Source organism: Mobula birostris, chromosome 1 (genome assembly GCF_030028105.1).
Source record: "Mobula birostris isolate sMobBir1 chromosome 1, sMobBir1.hap1, whole genome shotgun sequence".
Classification (NCBI taxonomy): Eukaryota; Metazoa; Chordata; class Chondrichthyes; order Myliobatiformes; family Myliobatidae; genus Mobula; species Mobula birostris.
The window spans coordinates 209,281,084-209,300,416 of record NC_092370.1 but is presented as its reverse complement, the minus strand read 5'-3'; the positions used below and the strand labels follow the sequence as shown (position 1 = coordinate 209,300,416).

General features: G+C 41.6%; 1 protein-coding gene across 9 annotated transcripts in view; it reads right to left on the bottom strand.

The window, feature by feature from the left end:
• eml1 (EMAP like 1) overlaps positions 1 to 19,333 on the bottom strand; it is a 231,638-nt gene that overhangs the window by 16,674 nt on the left and 195,631 nt on the right. For all 9 annotated transcript variants that reach the window (XR_011887510.1, XM_072270357.1, XM_072270332.1 and 6 more), the window contains 5 exons: positions 14,604 to 14,735; positions 14,066 to 14,133; positions 6,400 to 6,488; positions 4,337 to 4,434; positions 3,857 to 3,944 (listed from right to left, as the gene is read on the bottom strand). Coding sequence is in view for 8 of the 9 variants with exons in the window: in XM_072270357.1 (XP_072126458.1) it covers positions 3,857 to 3,944; positions 4,337 to 4,434; positions 6,400 to 6,488; positions 14,066 to 14,133; positions 14,604 to 14,735 (475 nt within the window). In the remaining variant the exon portion in view is untranslated. The remainder of the gene's footprint in view (positions 1 to 3,856; positions 3,945 to 4,336; positions 4,435 to 6,399; positions 6,489 to 14,065; positions 14,134 to 14,603; positions 14,736 to 19,333) is intronic.

Below are 19,333 nucleotides of genomic sequence, written 5' to 3'. Positions count from 1 at the left end.
ACATGCGCACTGGTGCCCGCACAAGGCTTCATGGTCAATGTAGACAACAGGAATTCTGCAGATGCTGGAAATTCAAGCAACACACATCAAAGTTGCTGATGAACGCAGCAGGCCAGGCAGCATCTCTAGGAAGAGGTACAGTCGACGTTGCAGGCCGAGACCCTTCGTCAGGACATGGTCTGAAACGTCGACTGTACCTCTTCCTAAAGGTGCTGCCTGGCCTGCTGCGTTCACCAGCAACTTTGATGGTCATTGTAGTCTTTCTCTGGGTAAACACAACGTATTTGACTGCTACTCTTGTCCGTTGGCAACCCTCCCCCACACCCCATTCCCCCCCCCCCCCCCCGGGTTGACTGGTCCGCAAGAATATTGTCAATATTAAACCGGTCTGCAGTGCAAAAAAGGTTGGGGACCCCTGATCTAGGGTATGTCATAGCAACATTCAGTGCCAGTGGTGGTACAATCTGGAGAAAAGATTAGGAGAGGGGGAGAACGGAGGAAAAGTGAGAGGGAGGGAGACAGGGGTAGGGGGCAGGGAGGCAGAGGGGGGTGAAAGAGGGGCTGGGAGCAGGCAGAGAGTGAAAGAAGGACTGAGAGCAAGAGGAGGCAGAGGAGGGGTGGTTAGAGTGGGTTATAGGGGAGGTTTAAGGGTGAAGGGGGAGATGGGACTGAATGAATGGGGGATGTGAATTAGGTACAGATAGCTAGAGGAGCAGAAACACAAAACTCGAAGTAAGGTATAACTAGGGGGTACCACAGGAGCTGGACAATTAATTTCCACCTGCTTATCTCTCAAAGAGTAACTACCCACTCCAAACCTGCTGTTCCTTTCAATGATAACAAGCAGTTTCACACTTCTCATGATTTGGGATTCTGAATTACAATATAATTGTGGTACAACTGCCCATCATTTTATCAAAGGCACTTTGGAAAAGGTATTAAAGGTTAAGTTTTCAAACACCTTTATCCAAAAAATGTATCAATACTGTAAGACCTTTCAACAGCACCCCATTGTGGGAGCAGTAACATTCATTCTAATCAGTGGTTGGAGCATTTATTGGGTGCTCAAAGTTATACGGCATCTCGTCTTCCCTTAAATCCCAAACATGTGACAAAGGGGGAATTCTGAATGTTAGTTTTATCTTTATTGAAAAGTGAAAGAACGACCATAAGATATAGGAGCATCGAGTCTGCTTCGCCATTCAATCATGGGCTGATCCAATTCTTCAAGTCATCCCCACTCCCCTGCCTTCTCCCCATACCCTTTGATACTCTGGCTAATCAAGAACATATCTTTCTCCGCCTTAAATACACCCAATGACTTGGCCCTCCACAGCTGCTCATGGCAATAAATTCCACAGATTTACCACCCTCTGACTAAAGTAATTTCTCCGCATCTCAGTTCTAAAAAGATGTCCTTCAATCCTGAAGTTGTGCCCTCTTGTCCTAGAACCCTCTACCATGGGAAATAACTTTACCATATCTAATCTGTTCAGGCCTTTTAACATTTGGAGTGTTTCTATGAGATCCCCCCTTATTCTCCTGAACTCCAGGGAATACGGCCCAAGAGCTGCCAGATGCTCCTCATATGGTAACCCTTTCATTCCTGGAATTATTCTCGTGAGTCTCCTCTGAACCCTCTTCAATGTTAGTATATCCTTTCTAAAATAAGGAGCCCAAAACTGCACACAATACTCCAAGTGTGGTCTCATGACTGCCTTATAGAGCCTCAACATCACATCTCTGCTCTTATATTCTATACCTCTGGAAATGAATGCCAACATTTCATTCACCTTCTGCACCACCGAATCAACGTGGAGATTAACCTTTAGGGTATTGTGCACAAGGACTCCCAAGTCTCTTTGCATCTCTGCACTTTGAATTCTCTCCCCACCTAAATAATAGTCTGCCTGTTTATTCCTTCCACCAAAGTGCATGCCCATACATTTTCCAACATTGTATTTCATCTGCCACTTCTTTGCCCATTCCCCTAAACTATCTAAGTCTCTCTGCAGGCTCTCTGTTTCCTCAATACTACCCCTTCCTCCACCTATCTTTGTATCATTGGCAAACTTAGCCACAAATCCATTAATCCCATGGTCCAAATCATTGACATAGATCGTAAAAATCAGAGATCCCAACACCGACCCCTTTGGAACTCCAATGGTAACTAGCAGCCAGCCAGAATAGGATCCCTTTATTCCCACTCTCTGTTTTCTGCCAATCAGCCAATGCTCCACTCATGCTAGTAACTTCCCTGTGATTCCATGGGATCTTATCTTGCTAAGCAGCCTCATGTGCGGCACCTTGTCAAAGGCCTACTGAAAATCTAAGTACACCATGTCTACTGCATCTCCTTTGTCTACCCTGCTTGTAATTTCCTCAAAAAATTGCAGTAGGTTTGTCAGGCAGGATTTTCCTTTCAGGAAACCATGCCCATGCTGGCGTTGGCTTATCTTGTCATGTGTCTCCAGGTATTCTGTAATCTCATCCCTAACAATTGATTCCAACAACTTCCCAACCACTGATGTCAGGCTAACAGGTCTAGAGTTTGAGATGAATTCTTTTCAGGCTAAGATGAGTTCATTAACCAGGAAATTATTTCAGGCACAGTGACATTGGCTTGGGTACTACACAGTCAAGTGATGGATAGATCCTGGAGACTCTGGTGACAAGTAGTCCTAATCATTCTGCAGAGTAATTATTTCCTACGATTAACTCGTCACTCATGGATGACTGTCACCACTGCTATATTAGACTTTTAGATTGAAGAAACATGCAAATGAGTTTCACTATTAAATTTGTAGTGATCCCCTGCTCACTCTGACATGTAAAAATTAAATCATTTGTTCTTGCAAGTCTACTTCCAGTCAAATTCTACCTTGATATTATGGGAAATTTTAAGAATTAACATTGGTACTGCTTCAGCATCTATCATTTAGTTTCATTGTATTGTTTATCCTTGAAAGAAGTCTAAAAGTATTAGCCTGATGATATGAGGTCAGGAGAGACAGAAGCATACAATAGACAGCCCATGTAACCACAGGCATGTCTTTAACTATTCATAAAAGCTAATTACTAATGCTGGACATGAACAGCCATAAAGACACCGATCTTGTCATCAAAGAAATCCTCTCTCATGGAAATATCACATGAATATTATTATTATTCAAATATAGGCACTTCTGGCCTTTGAGCCATGCTGCTCAGAAAGCCTTTGATTTAATGGGACAATATATAATGACCAATTAACTTCCCAACCAGTCCCTCCTTGGATTGTGGGAGGAAACCAACGTGGTCACAGGGAGAACATACAAACTTCTTACAAGCAATGATGGGAATTGAACCCGGGTCCCATGTACGGTAAAGCATTGTGCTAACCACTACTCTACCGTGCCACCCCAATATGTGACAGAAATTATTAATTAAGAGTCTAACAGACCATTCAACAACAAAATATTTGTATCGTAACTTTAATACATTCAAACATTGAAAGTTGTTTGAAAGGAGTGTTATCAAACAAAATCTGGGTTACATAAAGAGATGTATCTGGTAGGTTTAAAGGGAGAGAGAATGAGAGGTAGACATACAGAGACTTAGAGAAAGGATTGCAGGGCTCAAGGCTCAAGTGGTTTAAAGCATCAGTGGTGGCACAACATAACATAATGCTGCCCTTGCAAAGGGCAAGACAATCAAAGTTTACAATGATAGAGAGGATTTGCAGTGAGGATCAGAATTTCAAAATTGGACAGGGAGTCAATACACATTATTTATTTTGGAAGACACAAATCGTTCTTTGAAACAAATTGCAAATCAAACTAATGTTTATTTAGAATCTAACAAATGTAATACTTACAGTATAGGATCTCATAATCACCAGAATTAGAGATTAAATACTGAGAATCAGTCGACCAGTCAAGGTGTGTGATAAAACTGGAGTGACCCTAGGAGAGGGAAGAAATATCTATCTGGATTACATAGTGAAATAGTTATGGTTATACGTAACTGTCCTTTTGGAGCTGTTTCTGAAAATTGTATGCAAAGAAAAGTTACACATTGATCTAAAAACATTGTTGCACCTGGTTTTCAGATGAAAAGTTCAGGTCGGTCATCAATGCCCTTTCCTCTTTATTCACCGAATTAATTGGGCTGCTGAGAAATTTAGTCTAATTTTAACTTATAGCTGCTGCCTGTTAGTTTCTGATATTTGATAACACTTTATAACCAAGGCTAATTCAGCATCATTCTACTTATACCACTTTCATAGTTAAAAAGCCCAAAAGGTCAGCAAGGATAAATAAGCATTAAACCTAATTTAGAATTAAATTCAACTTACTGAGCATTTACCAACTCGACTGTATTTTCTGCCATTTTCACTCAGTGTGTAGATGTAGATATAATTATCATGCGAGCCAATAGCTAAAAAGTTTCCTTCTAAAAGCAAAACAAATCACAAAGTAAAATAAGTTACTGAATTTAATTGAAGTAAACCATGATTATTAAAAATATAACATTCTTCTCAAAATACACAAATAAATTATCATGCTACAGGTAGGACATCATACAAACTAAAGATATACCAGTCAGAAGAATTAAATAATGTTACAACAAAAATCAACTTTTATTTGTAAGAGTTCATTGCTTACTGAAATTAGGCTCAAAAATGGTTAATGATACAATTTTGAAAGCAGTATGACCATAATTTTGTCCGACTCTGAGGTAAACTCAATGTAAGCTTAATTGCATTTCTGATTTGAAAATAAAATATTTTTGATAATTTGCAAAAGTATGGCTAAATATATATTCTTATTTAAATATATCTTGTATAATTCCCCTTGTAGTTTTAGACAGATGCTACCTGTCAGGATATTTTCTGCTCTATTGCTGTTTCTGAGTTACACGTTGCAAAATAGAACATTCATTAACAATTCTAACCACACTTACCACGACCTAAACCAAATATTGTGATACTCATGGATATAAAATGCCATGTATTTTGGAGGATAATACCTGGATCTAATTTGCTGTGATAACATTTTTAAAGTACAAGTCATGAATAAAACTTCCATGTAATGCAGCTGTGTCAGTAGATAGATAATTGAAAGCTTAAGTGTTACAAAAACAAGTGGTAAGGAAAGCATCCTGGAAATCTGAATATTCTGATTTCTCAGCTCTGCCTGGTATAGTTTATTCCATGAAGTATGTTCCTATCCTATTGAATATGTTACCCATAGCCATCGAGTTCAAGTTCCTGGACATCACGATCTCTGAGGATCTGAACTGGTCCCAACATAGTGATGTAGCTATAAAGAAAGCAACAGTGACTATATTTCATTAGGAGTTTGAGGAGATTTGGTTTGTCACATAAGACACTCGAAAACTTCTATAGATGGAAAGTGGAGAGCTTTCTGACATGCTGCATCACTGTCTGGTCTGGGGGGTGGGAGGGGGTGACTGCACAGGACAGAAAGAAGCTGCAGAAAGTTGTAAAATTAGTCATCTCTGTCATGGGTACCAGACTTCATAGTATCCAAGACATCTTCAAGGAGTGGTGCCTTAGGAAGGCAGCATCCAACATTAAGGATCCTGACCACCCAGGACATGCCCTTTTCTCACTGTTACCATCAGGAAGGAGGTACAGAAGCCTGAAAGCACACACAGAGCAATTCAGGAACAGCTTCTTCCCCCTTGCCACCTGACTCCTAAATGGACATTGAACCCTTGAACATTACCTCACTACTTTTTTCCCCTGTATTATCATGTATTGCTTTGTTCTACTGCTGCTAAGTTAACGAATTTCACGACACACACCGGTGATGATAAACCTGATTCTAATTAGTTGTACAACTCCACAGCAACTATAGAGAGTCTGGCAGTGTGGCATATTAAGGTTAAGGTATCATGATATGAAGAGTCAATAAAGAGATGGACAGGAAAACGTTTATAGGAAAGTGAAGAAGTCAAATGGAAAATATACATTAATAAAAGATGAGATGCACTTCCTTGCCAAGATTGCAGCAAGTAAAAAGAAAGACACAGATAGTTATAACTTTGAATCAGAGATTCATACAGCTATCCAATTGGCCCACTCTTTTCTCTGCCATTATTGTCCAGAAATGTTTCCTTTTAAAATGAAGGTTTTAGTTCTCCCTTCCTCCGCTCCTGATGCTGGCAACGAGAGACTTGATCTCTGCCGCTTTGAATGCTCATTTCCAGCTCAAAACCATCAGTTATACTTTGAGATTTATAACTTCGCATTGGACAGTTACAGGCCTGAAGCTGTGAAAATTCATATCAGTCAGGGGAAACAATGGCCTAGAAATGCTTTCTTCCTTTGCAAGGCTCTGAAATAAAATTCTAGGCATAATTTATCAGCAGAACTTCAAAAGAGCTGGGTACCTGGTGAATAACGCATGACTGAGAGCTGCTCATTCCCATCAGTGTGAACTGTCACCAGATCTTTTGACTCTGTATCCAGGACTAACCACCTGTTAATGAAACAAAATTCACTGCTCAGTTCTAAATGTCTTCTGAACAAGCACCAGTACAGAGGGGCTGAGAGGGAACTCAAAGAGGGCCCTAGACAGAATAAGCTGGAAGAACCTCTTTCCTTTAGCAGGGGGATTAACAACTAATAGCCATAGATGTAAATAATCTGGTAGACTGATTCGGTGGGGGACGGGGTGGGGTGGGGGTGGGGTATGAGGAAAACTGTATTATTTTCGCAGAAAGTGGGAGGAATCTGGAGCTCACTACCTGAAAATAGCATGGCGATGGAAACCTCACCATACACAGGCAGGGCTTGGGCATTCACTCCTGTATCTGCAACCTCGAGGCTGCAGACAGGCATGGACAAGATGAACTGAATGGCCTTCATCAGAATTGTTTAAGTTTTCCATGTTTTCAAAGTGCACCATTAACTGGAATGCCTTCCAGTTTCCACTGGAGCCACTGTTGGTTGCTAGAATATCATTGAAACTTGTTTGGGGACGTCCCGGTGATGATGGAACCATTCCATTTATTAAGGGATCACACATGCAAAATCCAGCTGTGTATTGGTTAGTTGCCACTAGAGGTTAATTGTATAATTGACCATAATAATGAAACAGTGGCTCTGTTACGTTATACTTCAGTTAGATTATTTCAATATGAGTGGAACCAGTGTTAGATTATTTTATTGGTACTGATCCCCTTTTGATTTAGAACATAAAACAATACAGCATAGTATGGCCCTTATGCCCACAACACTGTGACAACATATATAAACCAACCCACTGATCAATCTACCCCATCCCTCCTACATGACTCATCACTCTCCATTCTTCTTACATCCATGTGCCTATCGGAGAGTCTTACACATATCTCTTAAAAGCCTCTACCCCCACCCCTGGCAGTGCGCTCCAGGCACCAACCACTGTCTGTGAAAAAGCCCTTCCTCTGACATCACTGCTAAACATTTTGTCACTCACCTTAAATAGATATTCTCCAGTACTGGCCATTGTCACCCTGTCTGCTCTATGTACAGTATCTATGCCCCTCATAATCTTATATACCTTTATCAAATTAACTCATCCTCCTTCACTCCAAAGAGAAAAGCCCTAGTTTGCTCAACCTTTCCTCATAAGACGTGCTCTCTAATCCATGCAGCACCTTGGTAAATTTCCTCTGCATCATCTCCAAAGCTTCCAGATCCTTCCAATAATGGTGCAACTAGTACGGAACACAATATTACTATGTGTCGGCTATGTGCGGAACCAAAAGAAATGGGGGGGATCTTAAATGTTTTTTTTGCGTCTGTATTTACTAAGGAAACTGGCATGACGTCTATGGAATTAAGGGAAACAAGTAGTGAGATCATGGAAACTGTACAGATTGAAAAGGAGGAGGTGCTTGCTATCTTGAGGCAAATTAAAGCGGATAAATCCCCAGGACCTGACAGGGTATTCCCTCGAACCTTGAAGGAGACTAGTGTTGAAATTGCAGGGGCCCTGGCAGATATATTTAGAATGTTGGTGTCTATGGGTGAGGTGCCGGAGGATTGGAGAATGGCTCATGTTGTTCCGTTGTTTAAAAAAGGATCAAAAAGTAATCCGGGAAATTATAGGCTGGTAAATTTGACGTCGGTAGTGGGCAAGTTATTGGAGGGAGTACTAAGAGACAGAAGCTACAAGCATTTGGATAGACAGGGACTTATTAGGGAGAGTCAACATGGCTTTGTGCGTGGTAGGTCATGTTTGACCAATCTATTGGAGTTTTTCAAGGAGGTTACCAGGAAAGTGGATGAAGGGAAGGCAGTGGATGTTGTCTACGTGGACCTCAGTAAGGCCTTTGACAAGGTCCCGCATGGGAGGTTAGTTAGGAAAATTCCGTCGCTAGGTATACATGGAGAGGTGGTAAATTGGATTAGACATTGGCTCGATGGAAGAAGCCAGAGAGTGGTAGTAGACATTGCTTCTCAGAGTGGAGGCCTGTGACTAATGGTGTGCCATAGGGATCAGTGCTGGGTCCATTGTTATTTGTCATCTATATCAATGATCTGGATGATAATGTGGTAAATTGGATCAGCAAATTTGCTGATGAGAAAAAAAATTGGAGGTGTAGTGGACAGTGCGGAAGGTTTTCAAAGCTTGCAGAGGGATTTGGACCAGCTGAGAAAATGGGCTGAAAAATGGCAGATGGAGATTAATACAGACAAGTGTGAGGTATTGCACTTTGGAAGGACAAACCAAGGTAGAACATACAGGGTAAATGGTAAGGCACTGAGGAGTGCAGTAGAACAGAGGGATCTGGGAATACAGATACAAAATTCCCTAAAAGTGGCGTCACAGTTAGATAGGTTGTAAAGAGAGCTTTTGGTACATTGGCCTTTAATAATCAAAGTATTGAGTATAAGAGCTGGAATGTTATGATGAGGCTGTATAAGGAATTGGTGAGGCCGAATCTGGAGTATTGTGTTCAGTTTTGGTCACCAAATTACAGGAAGGATATTAATAAGGTTGAAAGAGTGCAGAGAAGGTTTACAAGGACGTTGCCGGGACTTGAGAAACTCAGTTACAGAGAAAGGTTGAATAGGTTAGGACTTTATTCCCTGGAGCATAGAAGAATGAGGGGAGATTTGATAGAGGTATATAAAATTATGATGGGTATAGACAGAGTGAATGCAAGCAGGCTTTTTCCACTGAGGCAAGGGGGGAGAAAAAACAGAGGACATGGATTAAGGGTGAAGGGGGAAAAGTTTAAAGGAAACATTGGGGGGGGGGCTTCTTCACACAGAGAGTGGTGGGAGTGTGGAATGAGCTGCCAGACAAGGTGGTAAATGCGGGTTCTTTTTTAACATTTAAGAATAAATTGGACAGATACATGGATGGGAGGTGTATGGAGGGATATGGTCCGTGTGGAGGTCAGTGGGACAAGGCAGAAAATGGTTCGGCACAGCCAAGAAGGGCCAAAAGGCCTGTTTTCTGTGCTGTAGTTTTTCTATGGTTTCTATGGTTTCAATTTACAAATGTGCTCTAACCAGAGTTTTATAGTGTTGCAACATAAGCTCGTGGGTCTTGAACTCAGTTCCTCAACACACCATAGGACTTCCTAACCAACCTATCATCTTATGTAGCAGCTTTGAAGGATCTACGAACTTAGACCCCAAGATCCTTCAGTCCTCCACACTGCTGAGAATCCTGCCATTAACCTTGATCTCCACCTTCAAGTTCAATCTTTCACAGTGTATCACTTTACACTCTTCCAGATTTAACTCCATCTGCCATTTCTCCATTCTTGTCTACATACAGTATATCCATTTTAACTAATGACATCATCCATAACTCCATTAAACTTGGTGCCATCTGAAAACCTTCCTTCACCCTCCTCATCCAATTCATTTATAAAAATTAAAAGGAATAGGCGTCCCAGAACAGATCCCTGTGAACCACTGAACTCCAGGCAAAATACACTTCATCCACTACCACCCACAGTCTTCTGTGGGCAAGCCAATTGTGAATCCACACAGCCAAATTTCCATGGATCCAATGCCTCATGACACCCTGGATGTGTCTACCATAGGGTATCTTGTCAAACGCCTCACTAGACTCCATATACACCACATCCACAGCTCTACCTTCATCAATTTGTTTTGTTAACTCCTTGAAAAACTCAATCATGTTTGTGAGGCATGACCTATCCCTCACAAAGCCATGCTGACTGTCATAGACTCTGCTTCTCCAAATGCCAGTAAATTCTGTCCCTAAGAATCCTTATTGATTTTCCCACTACTAACGTAGGACTTATGGGTCTATAGTTCTGAGAATTTCCCCTATTACCTTTCTTGAACAGTGGAACATTTCCCACCCTCGATCCTCTGTTACTATTTCTGTGGCCATGGAGGATGCAAAGATATCATCAATCTCTTTCCTCGCTTCCACAGTAACCTGAGGTATATCCCATACAGCCCTGTGCACTTACCTATCCGAATGTTTTTCAGCAGCTCTAACACTGCATCTTTCTTAACCTTGACATGCTCCAGCATAATAGCCTGTTCTATGATGACCTCACATTTGTGTAAGTCCCTCTCCCTGGTGAATACTGAAGCAAAATACTCATTAAAAACCTCTCCTACCTCCTCCAACTCCACCCATGTTACGTCCTTTATCTCTGATCGGTTCTACCCTCATTCGAGTCATCTTCCTGTTCCTCACATATGTGTAGAATAGCATGGGGTTTTTGGGCAATCTTATCCACCAAGGCCTTCTTATGGCCCCTTCAGATCTCCTAAATCCCTTCTTAAGCTCCTTCTTGGCTATTTTATAATGCTCAAAAGCCCTGTCTGATTTTTGCTTCCTAACACTCCATTCTCCCTCTTTACTAGATGCTCCAATTTTCTCATTAACCATCGTTCCTTAACCATACCATCCCTTCCCTTCCTCAAGGGGACTAAACTATCCAAAACCACATGCAAGTGCTCCCTAAGCAACCTCCACATTTCTGCCTTGCGTTTCTCCGAGAACATCTGCTCTTAAGTTATGATCCCAAGTATCTGCCAAATATTATCTTATTGCTTCTTTTCTAGTCGTCTTGTCCACATTCTATGTCAAGAATCCTTCCTGGACACACCTAATAATTTCTGCCCCATCTAAACCTTCTGCACTAAGGAGGTGCCAATCAATATCAGGGAAGTTGGACTTACTCAGGACAACAACCCTTTTATTTTTGTACCTTTCCAAAATCTGCCTACGTATCTCTTCCTAGGTGTCCCTATGAATACTGGGGGGCCAATAGAATGATTTCTCCCTTCCTGTTTCTGATTTTTCACCCACACTGACTCAGCAGAGTATCCCTTCGTAATGTCCTCCCTTTCTTCAGCTGCGATATTATCCCTGTTTAGCAATGCCACTTCCCCCACACCCTCCTCTTTTAACTCTCTCCCTATTCCTTTTGAAACATCTAAACCAGGAACATCTTGCACTTGTGACATGGCCACAACCATGAAGGTCCACGTTCCGAGCCATGCTCTAAATACATCGACCATGTTCTTAATAGTTCTCACATTAACCACATTTCAACTCATCCAGCTGACTGCATTCATGTCCTATTTGCTGCCTATCCTTCCTCAGTCTTTCTAAACATTGCATATACCTTTACGCCAACTGCTCCATCATCTGACCTAACTCTCTTGTTCCCAACTGCTGCCAACCTAGTTTAAACCTTCTCCAAAAGCTCAAGCAAACCTGCTTGACATTGATCTCTCAAGTTCAGGTGCAGCCTGCCCAGTTTCACCTGTCTAGATCCAGTTAAAATGGGTCAGAGCTCACAGCTGAAGCTGAGCATTAAAAGTAGTCACATTCCCATTTGTGGAAACTACCACTCTGGGACTATACACTACACAAATGTGAAGAAAGGTGCTTGGTTCAAATATGGACCCAGATTGAACAGAAGCAGGGTGCTGGTGTGTGCTTGATCAAGCATTGATGTTCTGAATTGCCTCCGCAATAGAGGGGACAATATCAAAGCATTCCATCCCTGGTTTCCATTAAGTTCAGTAGCAGGGTTCAAGCTTGCTGAGATTCTCTTGCACCTGCAGTGTGGAACTGACTCCTGGATGCTGCACCGGGACAGGACAAGACTAACCAGAGGATCACAACCATATTGATTGCAAAGGGAGTTGTTGGTCCACAGAGGAAATTGTAGGGAAAATACCATTTTAGTTCATTGTTTCATTTTTAGTGTTATCATCCAATTTCATTTGTTTGAAATATATAAATTTAATTTTCAAAACATTTACATCATTTTAAAGATTTTTCATTTATCTGAAACTCAAGGATACACTAGTATATTTAAAAACTTTGAGCTCTTTGACAGCTGGCAAAACCCTGTCAGGGGCCGGGGTGTTTCAGGGGTGTAGCTTGAGACCCTAGAACATTGAACAGAGAAATCTACAGCACATCACAGGCCCTTCGGCCCACAATGTTGTGCCGACCATGTCACCTATTCTAGAAACTGCTTAGAATTTCCCTATCACATGGCCCTCTATTTTTCTAAGCTCCATACACCTAAAAGGCTCATACAAGACCCTATTGTATCCACCTCTACCACAGTCACTGGCAGTGCATTCTACACACCCATCAATCGCTGTGTGAAAAACTTACCTCTGACACCCTGCTTGTACCTACTTCCAAGCACGTTAAAACTATACCCCCTCCTGTTAGCAATTTCAGCCCCGGGAAAAAGCTTCTGGCTATCCACACGATCAATGCCTCTCATCATCTTATACACCTCTATCAGGTCACCTCTCATCCTCTGTTGCTTCAAGGAGAAAAGGACAAGTTCACTCAACCTATTCTCATAAGGCATGCTCTCCAGTCCAGGCAATATCCTCGTAAATCTCCTCTGCACTCTCTCTATAGTATCCACATCCTTCCTGTAATGAGGTGACCTGCTCTTGATTGGGCAATACCTTTGAATTTAGGACCAGCAAGGAAAACCTTCCATATTCAAACCAGGTAAGGGAAGACATGGAATAGTTGTGATTGGAGGCAGCAGGTTACTGCCAGTAAGATCTAGCCCATCCACGCATTTCACTTGTGTCAGCAATTCCATAGCCCACCAGTAGGGTTCACTCTTGTTACACAGCTCTCAGGTTAACACCAATTCTTGCTTCATTAGCTATTTTCTGACATAAATGATAAATAATTGAACAAATGGTAGTATTCCAAAATCAGAGTTTGCAAACATGTTCTAGGACTTGTTTAAACGTAAAATTACATCTGGTAAAGCTCATTTTGACCAAGCCAAGCAGTTTGTTCTGTGGCACACGATGTGCATCCTACCTTGTGGGTTATAATTAGGAATTTTGGGCCTTATGCAGGTAACTGTGCATTAAAATGGGGTAGGCCTAATGTTATGCAAGAAATACAGCCTTGCCTCTGAGTGAAAAGGGACACTTTTTTAATTATAAGGGGTAGAGTTGTGACATCGAATACCTGCAGGTTAATGGGATATAGTGCCATTGGATATGGAAACTTGGGATGGGGGAGTTTGGTGCTGAGGCCACTCACAGAAGAAAAGCCTACCTTAAAACTGGAAGACTTCCTGGAAGAATGAACTTGAATTTTCATTGCTGACAATGGCCCAGAAAGGAACAGGCACTTTAACTAATACAGCAATAGTTTTTACCCTCTAGGCAGGGGCTCCTTCTACTGAAAGGCTCAGGTCAATTCCAAGCCATGTTTTCTCATGAAAAAAAGTGAATTATATCAATTGTTTATTGCATTCCAACTACTATCACTCAAACACTATCCAGCTAAATATGGTGTATGCCCTACAATTTCTCGTAGCTTGTAGTACCGTATGGAATTGTTGGTCATTTTTAGTTAGTTATTGGGGTTTAGATTAAAATCCCACTGCCATGTTTATAAAACATTGCACTGCTAGATGAATTTTAGGGTTACAATCTGTTCCACACTAATTTAACTTTATTTTTTATTTTGTAGTAAACTTACATTAATAATTTGCATTGAAACAAAACAACTGGCATTGCTCATTTTAATAGAGAAAAAGCCTCATTCATTCTTACCTTCCAGTTTGGGTTCCTATAGCAACAACACATCCTGATGGATGAAAACCAGCAGATTGAGCTGGGTCCTAAAGTTTGGATGAAACAAATTCAGAAGCACAGACTATTAGTAATAGACTAATTGAACCCCATGAGACGGAGGGCTTGAAAGTCTCAATTGTTTAAAACATACAGTATATAGTAATTATGTAGGTGGAGTATTTTTGGTTAAGCAAACATTTCCTTTAAATTACAGTGTTCTGATAATTAAACTATGCTATAACCATATTTTAACCTTGCTGCACCAAGACCAGCGGCATTTTTGTTATTAAGAGTATCTCAAATAGATAAATAGAACTTGAAAATTCTTGTCTGTAATCTTTCTTGCCATTCTGTTGGGATTAAGATTCCTTGGACTTTCTCCATTCATGAACACTTCTAACAATCTCCAATTGTCTTTAATTAAATATTGATCTTTCCAGCCTAAATAACATAATGAATGCAATTGAATATTCTGATTAGGAAAATAATGTAGAGTGGGATGTTGACAGTTTGATACCTCTATGATCTTGCTCCAGATAGGTTGATGGGTGACAGCGTCCCAGAGAGTGATATGTTTGTCATGCCCACATGTTAGGAATTGTTCCTTGCTTGGGTGGACGGCTAGACCCCACAGTTCATCTGTGTGACCCTGCAGGTAGTGTAGAAGAAACAAAGCAGCTTAAAGCAACTTCTTCGTCTATTAGAACATAGCTAGTGGTTTGAGAATGGGTCCAGTGTTGGCAGCATGTTCTTTGTGTGAGATTTGGCAACTCTGGGAAACCTCCAGTCTCCCTGATAACTAGATCTACATGAAGTGCATCAAGTTCCAAGTCCTTATAGACCGTGTTAAGGAACTGGAGTTGCAGCATGATGGCCTTTGGCTCATACGGAACAAGAAGGAGGTGATAGATAGGGGTAACTACCTTCTAAGTAGCTCCTAAGTTGCAGAAGGCAGATACCAGACGGACTGTCTGGAGAGGGATACGGAATAGGGAACCTGTGCAGAGTACCCCGTGGCTGTTCCCCTCAATAATAATAATAATGATCTTTTTTTTAATTAAAAGCAACAGTGACTGATTGGCAGGAGGCAAAGAGTGGGAATAAAGGGAGCCTTTTCTGGTTGGCTACTGGTGACTAGTAGTGTTCCACAGGGGTCTGTGTTGGGACCAATTCTTTTAAGTCAATAATTTGGATGATGGAATTGATGGCTTTGTTGCAAAGTTTGCAGACAATATGAAGTTAGGTGGAGGGGCAGGTAGTTTTGAGGAAGTCGAGAAGCTACAGAAGGACAGACAGGTTATGAGAATGGCCAAAGACATGGCAGGTGGAAGATTTTGGTAGAAGAAATGAAAGGGTTGACTATTTTCTAAATAGAGAGTAAATACAAAAAAAAAACTGAGGTGCAAAGGACTTGGTAGTCATTGTGCAGGATTTCCCAAAGGTTAATTTGCAGCTTCAGTCAGTGATAAGGAAGGCAAATGCAACGTTAGCATTAATTTCAAGAGGACTAAAATATAAAAGCAAGGATGTAATGTTGAGACTTCATAAAGCACTGGTGAAGTCTCAGTTGAAGTATTGTGAGTAGTTTGGGGCTCCTTACTTTAGAAAGGATGATCTGAAACTGGAGAATGATCAAAGGAAGTTCACAAAGATGATTCCAGGATTGAATGGCTTGTCGTACGAACAGCATCTGATGGCCCTAGGCTTGTATTCACTGGAATTCAGAAGAATAAGGGGTGACCTAATTGAAACCTATCAAATGGTGAAAGACCTTGACAGAGTGGATGTAGAGAGGATGCTTCCAATGGTGGAGGAATCTCAGAATAGAGGGTAGTCCTTTTAGAAGGGAGATGAGAAAGAATTCCCTTAGCCAGAGAGTAGTGAATCTGTGGAATTATTTGGCACGGGCACCTGTGGAGGCCAAGTCTTTATGTATATATAAGGCAGAGTTTGATAGATCAGAGTTGGGAGCTTACCATCCAAGGATACGCATTGTATTGAAAGGACAGGCAAGAAGGCAGAGGGTGTGAGGTGACTCTGTTGGGAAAAAAATGAAATTAAATCCTTAGAAACAGGGAAATATGTAGAATCCTTGTGTGTAGAGTTAAAAACTACAAGCATAAAAAGGCTTCAATGGGAGTTAGGTAAAGGCCTTTGTACAGTAGCCAGGATATGGAGTAGAAATTACAACAGGAGATAGAAAAGGCAAGTAAAAAGGGGCAATGTTATGATAGTTATGGGGGATTTCAATATACAGGTAGATTGGGAAAATCAGATTGGTGCTGGATCCCAAGAGAGGGAATTTGTAGAATGCCTACAAGATGGATGTTTAGAGCAGCTCGTGGTTACACCCACTAGGGAAAGGGCATTACTGGAATGGATCTTGTGTAATGAACCAAATTTAATTAGGAAGCTTTAAGGTAAAGGAACCCATAGGAGCTAGTGATCATAACATGATAGAATTCACCTTCCATTTTGAGAGGGAGAAGCTAAAGTCAGATGTATCAATACAGTGGAGTAAAAGGAATTAGAGAGGCATGAGAGAAGATCTGGCCAAATTTGATTGGAAAGGGTCATTAGCTGGAATGATAGCAAAACAGCAATGGCTAGAGTTTCTGGAAGCAATTCAGAAGGCACAGGATAGACTCATCCTGAAGAAGAAGAAGTATTCTAAAGGGAGGATGACACAACCGCGGCTGACAAGGGAAGTTAAAGACAACATAGAAACAAAAGGGGTCATTAGCCAGGATGATGCCAGAAATAAACATGGATCAATATAAAGTACTTCATGTACTGTAATCAAACAGTAAGACACAGGAGCAGAATTAGGCCATTTGGCCCATTGAGTCTGCTCCCCATTTAATCATGGCTGATCCTTTTTTTATCCTCCTCAGCCCCACTCCCTGGCCTTCTCCCTGTAATCTTTGAGGCCATGGTCAATCAAGAAACTATCAATTTCCGCCTTAAATACACCCAATGACCTGGCCTCCAAAGCTGCCTGTGGTGACAAATTCCACAAATTTATCACCCTCTTGCTAAAGAAATTTCCCTGCATCTCTGTTTTAAATGGACGCCCCTCTATTCTGATACTCTGCTCTCTTGTCCGAGACTCCCCCACCATGAGAAACATCCTTTCCACATCTACTCTATCTAGGCCTTTCAACATTCGAAAGATTTCAATGAGATCCCCACTCATCCTTCTAAATTTCTGCGAGTACAGACCCAGAGCCGTCAAATGTTCCTCATATGATAACCCTTTCATTCCCAGAATCATTCTTGTGAACCTCCTCTGAACTCTCTCCAATGCCAGCACATATTTTCTTAGATAAGGAGTGTAAAACTGTTCAAAATACTCAAGGTGAGTATAAAGACTCACCAGTGCTTTATAAAACCTCAGCATCGCATCTCTGCTCTTATATTCCAGACCTCTTGAAATGAATGCTAACATGGCATTTGCCTTCCTCAACACCAACTCAACCTGCAAGTTAACCTTTCAGGTGTTCTGCACAAGGACTTCCAAGTCCCTTTGCATCTCAGATGTCTGGATTTTCTCCCTATTTAGAAAATAGTCTGCACATTTATTTCTTCTACAAAAATGCATGATGATGTATTTTCCAACATTGTATTTCATTTGCCACTCTCTTGCCCATTCTCCTAATCTGTCTAAGTCCTTCTGCAGCCTACCTGTTTCCTCAGTACTACCTGCCACTTCACCAATCTTTGTATCATCTGCAAACTTGACAAAACAGCCATCCATTCCAACGTCTAAATCATTGATATAAAAAGAAGTGGTCCCAACACCGAGCCTGCGGAACAAAACTAGTCACTGGCGGCCAACCAGAAAAGGATCCTTTTGTTCCCACTCGCTGCCTCCTACCAATCAGCCAATGCTCTAACCATGCCAGTACCTTTCCTGTAATACCATGGGCTTTTAACTTGTTAAGCAGCCTCATGCATGGTACCTTGTCAAAGGACTTCTGAAAACCCAAATATACACCATGTTTCATATTTCATCTTTTCCCTCTTAAAGGTTCTTTTAGTTGCTTTCTGTAGGCTTTTAAAAGCTTCCCAATCCTCTATCTTTCCGTTAGTTTTCGCTTTGTTGTATGCCCTCTCTTTTGCTTCTACATTAGCTTTGGCTTCCCTTCTCAGCCACGGTTGTACTATTTTGCCATTAAAGTATTTTTGGAACCTTTGTGCGCATGCGCCGGTCGTGCATGCAACCTGTTACAGCCGTTCCAGACCAGTATTCTTACTTTTTCCTTCTTACTTTTTAACTCACGTTATGTTTCGTGTATTTTTTTTGCACGGTAACACGTCGAAGCTGCACCCTCTCTAACATGCTGGTAGAGGGAGTTTTATTTGGGTTTTTAGCGTTGGAAATAGTTACATTCCGACACATCTCATTAGCGGGACAGAAGCATGGTAGCATTGTGTATTCCAGGGACCAGCTGATTGAGCTTACGCCGGCCAGTTTAGCGAGCAGAGCGGCGGACACCCCTGCTGAAATCTGGAGGAAAACACACAGAGGATGCAGAGGGAGATCACAAAGGTGAGGAAAGAGGACCGGGTCGAGACAATAGAGACTTATGGAGAAGAGGAGTTCGGTGGGTAATAAAATGGACGAGTTCACGGCGCTAGCCGGGCGTCAGAGAACATTTCGGGAGTGCAGTGTTATGTGTTTCACTGGAACGGGGCTGCACGAGGACATACCCGGGCAAAACTTCTCCATGGACGGCTTCCAGACCGTTCCGGCTGACCGGAAGTGCACTGAGAGCGGTAAGCGTAAAGGAGTTGGGTGCTTACTGATCTGGTTAACAATGGATGGTGCAATCTGGGTCATATTATGATCGAGAAACGTGTTTGTAGACCGGATATTGAACTTTTTGCTGTTGGACTTCGGCCACATTCCACCGAGATTCAACACTGGGCGTCACGAGAGGTCGTTCCTGCCTGTGGCCATCGAACTTGTAGCTCCTCCCGTGGAGGGTCAGATACCCTGAGCTAAAAGGCTGGTCCTGGACTTATTTTCCATCTGGCATAGTTTGCATTTTGTTGTTTGATTGTTTGTGGTTTTTGTATTGCTATATTTATGCTCTATTCTTGGTTGGTGTGGCTGTAATGAAACCCAATTTCCCTCAGGATCAATAAAGTATATCTATCTATCTTCCTATCTATCTATCCTGCACCCTCCCCATTTTTCTCAGAAACTTAAGCCACTGCTGCTCTGCTGTCATTTCTGCCAGC